We start from the raw sequence: 10,483 nt of genomic DNA, 5'->3' as shown, positions 1-10,483 counted from the left end.
GCAGCGAGTCAAATCCACACACACACAGTAGTGAAATATCTGAGCTCCAGTTGCAGGACGGAAGGTCTCCCCACGGACAATACCGTCCCAATACCGGGGTACCATTCAATCAAAGTACTGATCCAAACACCGTAACGCATCCCACACGGTTCCGGCTCGTGCTGTGTCGTCTTTCTCCTTCAGCTGGAAATAAATGTTTCAAAATAAAACTGAATTCACCGTATTTAGTTCTACATTCATTTGAAGATCTTCATCGCCATGAACGACGTTGTTGGATCAATCTGTTTTTAAACGAAGCGTTGAGATGTCGTTAACGTCCGTCCGGTGTCCCGGTGTGTCGGTGTCTGTGTCCCGGTGTGTCCGTGTCCCGGTGTCTGTGTCCCGGTGTTCCGGTGTGTCCGTGTTCCGGTGTGTCGGTGCGGTCGCGTGCGCGGTGACGTCACCGTGTGTTCCACGCCCCCGTTCAGCCGCCGGGCGCGCGGCCGCCATGTTGGGGAGGAAGTGACCGTCTTCCGCGGGGAACTGTTCCTTCTAACGGGCTCTCGATCCGGGAGTCACCCGTTGTCACCGAGTGGGCTCGGCGCGGTTCCGTCCCGTTTCCCGTCTCCCGGTCACGTTCCCTGCCGGATCTGCCGCGGTTCCGAGGCCGAAGATGGCGGACCCGGCGGAGTGCAGCATCAAAGTGATGTGTCGCTTCAGGCCGCTGAACGGCGCCGAGGTGGACCGGGGGGACCGATACGTCGCCCGCTTCCAGGGAGACGACACCGTCCTCATCGGGGTACGTGGCGCCGCTCGGTTCTCCGGTAACCGGAACGTTAGTGTTAGTGTTGGCTAAGTGGCTAACTAGCGTAGCCGGGAAGACGTCAAGCAGTGTGTCGCCTGAGCTGCACTCAAATAACGCAGATAACTCGGATCACTCAAATCACTCAAACAACTCAAATAACGCAGATCACTCAAATAACGCAGATCACTCAAATAACGCAGATCACTCAAATAACGCAGATAACTCAAATCACGCAAGTAACGCAGATAACTCAAATCACTCAGATCACTCAAATAACTCAAATAACTTGTATAACTGTTCCGCTCGTCGTTAACTGGGTCTTAATGGTGAACAAATATTACCTGCGCAGCTGTAAGACTGTCGGTGTGTTTTAACGGGGCAAAAACTCGTGTTTTCTGCAGTTGAGGGCAACTAAAGTGACCGAGCCAGCCGCACACACATACCGGGTTATTTACCCGTGTGGGGTATTTACACCACCGCATCTAACGGTACAGGCCGCACACCAACAGTTACCCCAACGGCAGATTTAGCAGCTGAACCTGCCCAGCTCACCCCCAGCAGCTACCACATTCACCCCGCCGGTAACACTAGTGTAACGTCAAGCACGGACGAGCAGACGAAGGGCGGAACTAATCCCGCACGTACCGGACGGCGTCCTGCCTTATTCTGATGGAATTAACCCCACACCTCTTACACCACACACCTATTACACCCCGCACCTATTACACACCACACACCTATTACACACCACACCTCTTACACCACACACTTATTACACCCCGCACATTATAACACACCACACACCTATTACACACCACACCTCTTACACCACACACCTCTTACACCACACACCTCTTACACCACACACCTTACACTCCACACACCATACACTCCACACCTCAAGCTCCCGTGTTGATGAATGTGTACCAAAGATAAAGAAACACACACATATATTTATATATTATGCTAAAATGGCAGTTCCCATTGTATTAAACTGCAGAAACGTAGAGATACATTTGACTAGACATTTTCTCTGTTAGGTGGCCCTACAACCCCCCACACCCATAAAGTGTCGTGTCCCTGTCTAGTGTCTAAAACAGTCACTAACATGTCAGTAACATGTCAGTACCATGGCTGTATCACCAGTGGTCCACCACCCAGTTTTAATCAGTGATTCTGTGTTCAGAAACAACCAGTGATCAATGGGTAATTTTATTTAGAAATATACAAACCAAGAAATGCCACAATGTTTTTGAACAAACAAGCCCAACATTTGCTTTGGAGTTGGTGTTAAAAAAAGTGTTATGTAGAATGACATCAGCTTCAACGCTCCTGGTGTTGGCGTGAGTGTGAACCAAGTCTGTGTTTTTATTGCTCATGGGTTTGTTTGCTTCCTCACACTGTGTCAGCTGAGTGACCTTGTAAATGTCACGAACCAATCAAGCCCAGTGAGCAGTTTTATCTAACCAATCAGACATGCCCAGAAGGCAGGAACGAACAACTCTGTAGGACGAGCTGATAAAGTATGAAAATGAACCCTTGTGTTCATTAGCTATGGGCACTGTGGAAGGAATGATGGTGCGGTAGCTAGTGGCGGTCCCACCCAAACCTGAGCACTGGACCCATTCTCCTCTCTGATGTGATCCACACTGCCTGAGCTGCAGACACTAATGGGGTGCAGAGATCTGAACGGTGTTTAGTCAAATGGTGCTAAGACCAATGAAGTGGTCCCAGTGTGGATAGATATTTTAATTTGACATTTACATTTAAGCTAAACTGCTTTCTATGTAAACAAACAAGCTTTAAGTAGGGAGGCATCTCAAACATGGAAATTAAAGATTGCTTCAAAAGCTGTTTCACCTTGCCAAGGCATTGTTTTGTGGTTTATGTTCACTACTGTGTGTGTGTGTGTGTGTGTGTGTGTGTGTGTGTGTGTGTGTGTGTGTGTGCTCTTACAGGGTAAACCTTTTGTATTTGATAGAGTGTTCCAGTCCAACACAACTCAAGAGCAAGTATATAATGCTTGTGCCCAGAGGATTGTGAAAGGTACCTCTCTCCTCACGCCACGCCATACTCCCCCTGCTGGCAGGAGCATAGAACTGCATGTTCCTCTTCAGACCAGTTGCATTAAAGCACAGGAACTGAACCGTGTCTGTGGCCTCCATGTTCACAGATGTTCTAGAGGGTTACAATGGGACCATATTCGCTTATGGGCAAACATCTTCAGGCAAAACACATACAATGGAGGTGAGAACTGAAAGATTCATCCGTGTAAAGATGCTTTTGTTGTCTTGGTGTTTTGGAGTTTGTGTCTGAGGTGATTTATCTGTTTTCCTTCACTGTCATGTTCAGGGCCACCTCCATGACACAGACTCTATGGGCATTATTCCCAGAATAGTGCAGGACATTTTTAACTACATTTATTCTATGGATGAAAACCTTGAGTTTCACATCAAGGTAAGTTATCATTGGATCTCTCTCTCTCCATCTTCCTTTCTCTCTGTCTTGGTGTGTGTGTGTGTGATTTGTAGTAATATGTACTTCATTCTATTGGTAGGTTTCATATTTTGAGATCTATCTGGATAAAATTCGTGACTTGCTGGATGGTAAGTGTTTGTCATGCTGATTTTGGTCTTTAAAGTTAGATGTTCTACAGCAGGAATGTAGCAGTCCGATGTCGCAGATATAATTGTATTACGGGCCGGACATGGGCCACTGGCCTTGACTTTGACACTTATGTTCTATAACCCGTTTGTTAATTTAGTTAATTTTGTAATTACTAACACACATTCCGATTGTATTATCAAATACACCAGGCTGTATTGCTGTGGTATTGGAGAATAAGTATTAATAAGGCAAACTAGTAATTAATTGCAGTACAGTGACTCCTTCCTGTGTGTGTGTGTGTGTGTGTGTGTGTGTGTGTGCGCCTCTGTTTCAGTGTCAAAGACTAACTTATCTGTACATGAAGACAAGAACAGAGTTCCATATGTAAAGGTGATGTATGGAGTACACAGTACACAGATTAAATGTTCCTGTGGTGCAATTATGCCCGGCACAGTGTAGTGTGAATTAGTGTGAATAGAATTCAGTTTTATGGTTGTTCTGGAGGTGAAGGAGAGTTGAGTCACTCTGAACTCGGTCTACGTTATAAGACACCTGCACCTTTGGGAAGTAGCGTGTTCCTGGCAGGATGAGCAGAACACGCGCGTGTTTGTTTGTGTTTGGTGTTGGAGGGTTAATACACAAAGATGTTCATGAGTTTTAGTGCTCCATCAGAAGACGATCATCACTCGTAGTTGGGGCTGGTTCATCAACGTGTGACCACCTGACCCTGAGTGATTTCATCACTGGTAGTTGGGGCTGGTTCGTCAGCGTGTGACCACCTGACCTGAGTGATGTCATCACTGGTAGTTGGGGCTGGTTCGTCAGCGTGTGACCACCTGACCCTGAGTGATGTCATCACTGGTAGTTGGGGCTGGTTCGTCAGCGTGGGACCACCTGACCCTGAGTGATGTCGTCGCTCGTTTACAGAGTGGTTATAACACTGATTCAGACTCTCTGGCTTCATGTGTACATTCAGCATTTAACAACACTGCTGTCATTTCAGGGATGCACTGAGAGGTTTGTGTGTAGTCCAGAAGAGGTGATGGACACCATCGACGAGGGCAAATCCAACAGACATGTAGCAGTGACCAGTATGAAAACACACACACACACACACATACACACACACTCACATACTCTCTCTCACACACACATACACACACACATGCACACACAAACACGCACACACAAACACGCACACACAAACACACTCGCACATACACATATACACACACACACATACAAACACACACTCACATACACATGTGCACACACATGCACACACACACTCTCATACACACACACACACTTATACACACACACTCACAAACACACACACACACTCATACACTCACACACACACACTCATACACACACTCATAAACACACACACACACTCATATACACACACACACACACTCATATACACACACTCATATACACACTCTTATACACACACACACTTATACACACACTCACACTTATACACACACACTCACAAACACACACACTCATATACATACTCTTATACACACACACACACACTCGTGTGTGTGTATGAAAGTGTGTGTGTATATGAGTGTGTGTTTGTGAGTGTGTGTGTATGAGTGTGTGTGTATGAGTGTGTGTGTATGAGTGTGTGTGTATGAGTGTGTGTGTATGAATGTGTGTGTATAAGTGTGTGTGTGTATGTGTGTGTGTATGAGTGTGTGTGTGTGTGTGTATGAGTGTGTTTGTGAGTGTGTGTTTGTGAGTGTGTGTGTATATGAGTGTGTATATGAGTGTGTGTGTGTATGAGTGTATGTGTGTGTGTATCAGATATGAATAAACACAGCTCCAGGAGTCACAGTATTTATATGTGTGTGTGTGGGTGTGTATATGTAAATATGTATATTTATATATATATATGTGTGTGTGTGTGTGTGTGTGTGTGTGTGTGTCAGATATGAATGAACACAGCTCCAGGAGTCACAGTATTTATATGTGTGTGTGTGGGTGTGTATATGTAAATATGTATATTTATATATATATATATGTGTGTGTGTGTGTGTCAGATATGAATGAACACAGCTCCAGGAGTCACAGTATTTTCCTGATAAACGTGAAACAGGAAAACACACAAACAGAGCAGAAACTCAGTGGCAAACTTTTCCTGGTGGACCTGGCAGGAAGTGAGAAGGTATACGGGGAGGAGTGTGTGTGGGTGTGTTTGTGTGAGTGTGGGTGTGCATGTGTGTGTGAGAGAGAGTGTTTGTCTGTGTGTGTGTGTGCGTGAGAGAGAATGTGTGAGTGTTTGTGTGTGTGTTTATGAGAAAGACAGTGTGTGTGTGTTTGTGTGTGTGTGAGAGAGAGAGTGTGGGTGTGTGTGTGTGTTGAGTGTGGGGGAGTGGTTAAAGGGGCATGGTTGATGGGGTGGAGTTAAAGGGGCATGGTGGATGGGGGCGTGGTCAAAGGGGCATGGTTGATGGGGGCGTGGTCAAAGTGCAGGAGCTCATGTGCTGTTTCAACAGGTGAGTAAAACAGGAGCTGAAGGTGCAGTTTTGGATGAAGCCAAAAACATCAACAAGTCTCTGTCCTCACTGGGAAACGTCATCTCTGCCCTGGCTGAGGGATCGGTCAGTCTCTCCCTCTAGACAAGCACGTCTCGCATTACACGTAGCACTGTCAGCATTCCAGAGTTAACGTCTCTCTCTGTTAACCGTCTGTCTGTTAATTCTGTTAACCGTCTGTCTGTTAACATCTCTGTTAACTGTGTCCGTTAACTCAACTGTCTGTCTGTTTACTCTGTTAACTGTCTGTCAACCGTCTGTTAACTGTCTGTCTGTTAACTGTCTGTCTTTTATCTGTCTGTCTGTTATCTGTCTGTCTGTTAACTCAGTTATCTGTCTGTTAAATCAGTTATCTGTATGTCTGTCTTTTATCCGTCTGTCTGTTATCCGTCTTTCTGTTTACGTTGTTATCCGTCTGTTAACTGTCTGTTAACTGTTTTGTTCGCTGTTGTTTTTTTGAGAGGTGATGGTAAGAGTGCTGTCAGAGGTCCCTTCATACCTCATGGAACTTTCTCTCTCCTCTCTCTCTCTCTCTCTCTCCACCCCCCTCTCTCTCTCTCTCTCTCCACCCCCTCTCTCTCTCTCCCTCTCCACCCCCCTCTCTCTCTCTCTCTCAGTCGTACGTGCCCTACAGGGACAGTAAGATGACTCGTATCCTCCAGGACTCTTTGGGTGGGAACTGCAGGACCACAATCGTCATCTGCTGCTCTCCTTCCAGCTACAATGAGGCTGAGACCAAATCTACACTGATGTTTGGACAGAGGTGACCCCTAACACTAACCCCTACACTAACCCCTAACACTAACCCCCAACACTAACCCCCAACACTAACCCCCAACACTAACCCCTAACACTAACCCCCAACACTAACCCCCAACACTAACCCCCAACACTAACCCCTAACACTAACCCCCAACACTAACCCCCAACACTAACCCCCAACACTAACCCCTAACACTAACCCCCAACACTAACCCCCAACACTAACCCCCAACACTAACCCCCAACACTAACCCCTAACACTAACCCCCAACACTAACCCCTAACACTAACCCCTAACCCTTAACTCTAAACATGATTAAATAAATCATGAAGCTTTTAAACCTAACCAACACAACTGTGCCTAACTGTGTGTGCTTGTGCGCAGGGCAAAGACAATTAAGAACACAGTGTGTGTGAATGTGGAGCTAACGGCGGAGCAGTGGAAAAAGAAGTATGAGAAAGAGAAGGAGAGAAGCAAAACCCTGCGTAGCGCCATCAGCTGGTTGGAGAAGGAACTGAACCGCTGGAGGAGTGGTGAGATGCACACACACACACACACACACACACACACGCGTACCTATGTGAGCTTTTCGGGTGTAGGTACGCTAGTGCTGGGCGGTATACCGGTTCGCACTGAAAACTGGTGTTTATTTTTGTTATCATAAGAATTTTTCATAAACCGGCCACACCGGTTTAAATAACATTCACGTGTCCGGAACACAACCTGGTCGTTAATTGTTTCTTAAGGGACACTTTTTATTGCTGCGCTACTAAGCACACATGCAACAGAGCGCAAATTTAGCTTGCTGAAAATTAGGGATGTTCTGAACCACAAATTCTACCAAACATTGAAGTAAAAGATGATGCCCCAACGGAACTTTTACCAAAGAAAGGAGCCGTGTCAGGAAGTACCATATTTTCTCGACTATACAGCGCACCTCAATATAAGCTGCACCTACAAAGTTTTTTAAAAAATGAAAAAATCTTTTATAAGCTGCACCGGACTAAAAGCCGCATATATTTACTGAACTGAACACATTTAACTGAACATAAATGAACTGATCAGTTTCTGAACGGTGCCTGTAGCATTTCACGTGCGACAGTTTTGGCTTTCAGCCAGTGTTGTGTCGAATTCTGACTCCCCTCGTTTATCCGCATAAAGACGCTACATATTATATTGTCGATTTACGTTTCTATGCATAAATAAGAGGTAGACTTTAATTATCCATCACAGCAAACGACATTATCTATGTCCAATGACACACTCATGGGTGTTTTTAAAATAAAATACACACTGGCTATACCGAAGTTCAACTCTGACCACAACTTCGCAGTATTACAGCAGTATTATGTCTAAATATCTAGTTAGTACAAAACTAGAGTGCTCAATGAACTAAGTTATAATCACTGTAACTCCATAATATCATCTGTAGCTTCTTTATGCGTGTGCAAACGAGGGGACTCTGAATTCAGCACGCATTTGTTTGAAAAACAATGCTGCTTGCATGTGCTAAATGAAAATGAGCACTTTCTTTAATTTATAACTTTGTCCTATCACCTGATTAAGTTTCTGCTCCACCCCTGACGGGTGAAGAAACATCTGCAGAAAAGCCGCACCTCATTATAAGTCACATGGTTCAAAGCGTGAGGGAATAAGTAGCGGCTATAGTCCGGAAAATACGGGTAGCAATCAGAGACGTGGACGGGACGACACGAGTGAAAAGTGGAGCCTCCGTGTGTCAGCTGCCCTCTTTCATTCTAGTTACCTTATACTTAGCCTGATTGTGTGATTTAGTTTTAACTTGTGTATTAGTCTATATAATTTCTTTTTGTGTAATTTGTGTGTTAACGGGCCGCCCAATGGAGGATGGGTTCCCTTTTGAGTCTTGGTCCTCCCGAAGTTTCTCCCTATTCCCCACCATCATAGGGAGTTTTTCCTCGCCACTGTCGCCTTTGGCTTGCTCATTAGGGATTTGGACCCATAGTATTGTTAACCTTGTAAATCCTGTAAAGCGCTTTGTGACAACATATGTTGTGAAAAGTGCTATACAAATATATTTGATTTGATTTAGTGGCTGGCTGCAGTACAACTTTTAACCCCGCCCATTCCCATGTAAGTGAACAGGCCGGACAAGAAACTTTGAATTTTTATTACATGTAAAAAGTTTTTTGAGCAATTATATTTTGTCAATTCTATAAGACCCCATTGCGTTAGTATCTCTCCCAGTGTTTTTCTCTACGATAAACAGATTTTATAGAAGTTATTAAGTGTTACTTAAAGGGGTGTGGCGATAAGGTGATTGACAGTTAATAGCTGCGTTGATTTAATACCAGACGCTCAAACGTGAACGCCCTCAACCATGGGCGCAGATGGAAATTCTGAAGTGAGGGGGACCAAGCTGTACAATATATATATATATATATATATATATATATATATATATATATATATATATATATATATATATATATATATATATATATATATATATATATATGCTTGTAGATGCTAGATTTCGGATGGGGTCAATATAAATCTGGAGGGGACATGCCCCCCCCGTCCCCAGTGCCATCTGCACCCCTGCCCTCAACAGCAAAACTCTCGACAGCAGTATTAAAACCTTTTACCTTTGTTTATTTTGTAAAACGTCAAAAGTGTCTTTATACCACAACGAATAACCAACACCAATACTAATACTTCATATCATAGTTAATAGCATGCGCTATTGGCGGGAAATGCGTGAATAATCGAATCCCCGAAAACTGAAGGATGACTCTTCTTTTTGTCATTACCTTACATTACATTACATTACATTACCTTACATTACATTACATTACATTACCTTACCTTACATTACATTACATTACATTACATTACCTTACATTACATTACATTACATTACATTACCTTACATTACATTACATTACATTACATTACATTACATTGTCATAACTTAGTTCACTGCCATTCCACTTCAGTAAGTTAACATTTGCTATGTTAGCGATCTAACTTTAGATCTAGCTCCCTAATCAATTTTACAAGCTAAACTTACATAGCTAGCTTGCTAACACTTCGGATTAACATTAGCTTAATATATAAAAGAATTGGCTAGCTAGAAATGTTAAAAGCTAAACACAGCAGAGGTTAACTCAGCTAGTTTATCTTAGCTTATTTTAGCTAACACACGTACAGTCAGTTATTTAAGGTTGGTTAATTCGCTTAATAACTGCAATTCATGTTTCCTAGATGATACCAAGTCATATCTAATCGTAAGTTCAAATATAATATAAGTGAAAATGTGTACTTACAAGATTCCTACTTTGTGTAGGTCATTTCAGTCGTCATTGTATAGCAATTTGTAATTTGTAGCAAGATTCTGCTGAAAATCAAGTTCAGTGAAGCACAGTCCGTATGCGTGACCCCGTCTATACTGGTGGGCGTATCCTAACGAATGTCGTGGCGGAGATACGGTCTCTGGCGGAGATACTGTCCTGCCTACTGGTTCTAATGCGCATGCTCTGGTGGAGATACTGTCCTGCCTACCGGTTCTAATGCGCATGCTCTGGTGGAGATACTGTCCTGCCTACCGGTTCTAATGCGCATGCTCTGGTGGAGATACTGTCCTGCCTACCGGTTCTAATGCGCATGCTCTGGTGGAGATACTGTCCTGCCTACCGGTTCTAATGCGCATGCTCTGGTGGAGATACTGTCCTGCCTACCGGTTCTAATGCGCATGCTCTGGTGGAGATACTGTCCTGCCTACCAGTTCTAATGCGCATG

At 44.1% G+C, this 10,483-nt stretch overlaps 1 protein-coding gene across 2 annotated transcripts in view; it reads left to right on the top strand.

The window, feature by feature from the left end:
* The first annotated feature begins 491 nt into the window (after window positions 1-491).
* LOC143482607 (kinesin-1 heavy chain-like) overlaps window positions 492-10,483 on the top strand; it is a 30,091-nt gene continuing 20,099 nt past the window's right edge. Inside the window, exons 1-11 of one of the 2 annotated variants that reach the window (XM_076981004.1) lie at window positions 492-778; window positions 2,743-2,830; window positions 2,958-3,031; window positions 3,137-3,241; window positions 3,342-3,390; window positions 3,726-3,781; window positions 4,395-4,482; window positions 5,446-5,570; window positions 5,902-6,006; window positions 6,558-6,703; window positions 7,088-7,236. In XM_076981004.1, coding sequence (XP_076837119.1) covers window positions 653-778; window positions 2,743-2,830; window positions 2,958-3,031; window positions 3,137-3,241; window positions 3,342-3,390; window positions 3,726-3,781; window positions 4,395-4,482; window positions 5,446-5,570; window positions 5,902-6,006; window positions 6,558-6,703; window positions 7,088-7,236 — 1,111 coding nt within the window. In that variant the 5' untranslated portion in view covers window positions 492-652. The remainder of the gene's footprint in view (window positions 779-2,742; window positions 2,831-2,957; window positions 3,032-3,136; window positions 3,242-3,341; window positions 3,391-3,725; window positions 3,782-4,394; window positions 4,483-5,445; window positions 5,571-5,901; window positions 6,007-6,557; window positions 6,704-7,087; window positions 7,237-10,483) is intronic. The other variant, XM_076981003.1, reaches the window with a different exon arrangement.

This window comes from Brachyhypopomus gauderio, chromosome 19 (assembly GCF_052324685.1).
Source record: "Brachyhypopomus gauderio isolate BG-103 chromosome 19, BGAUD_0.2, whole genome shotgun sequence".
NCBI classification, from domain to species: domain Eukaryota; kingdom Metazoa; phylum Chordata; class Actinopteri; order Gymnotiformes; family Hypopomidae; genus Brachyhypopomus; species Brachyhypopomus gauderio.
Note: the sequence above shows the minus strand (reverse complement) of the source record. Positions and strands in the feature narration are given on the sequence as shown.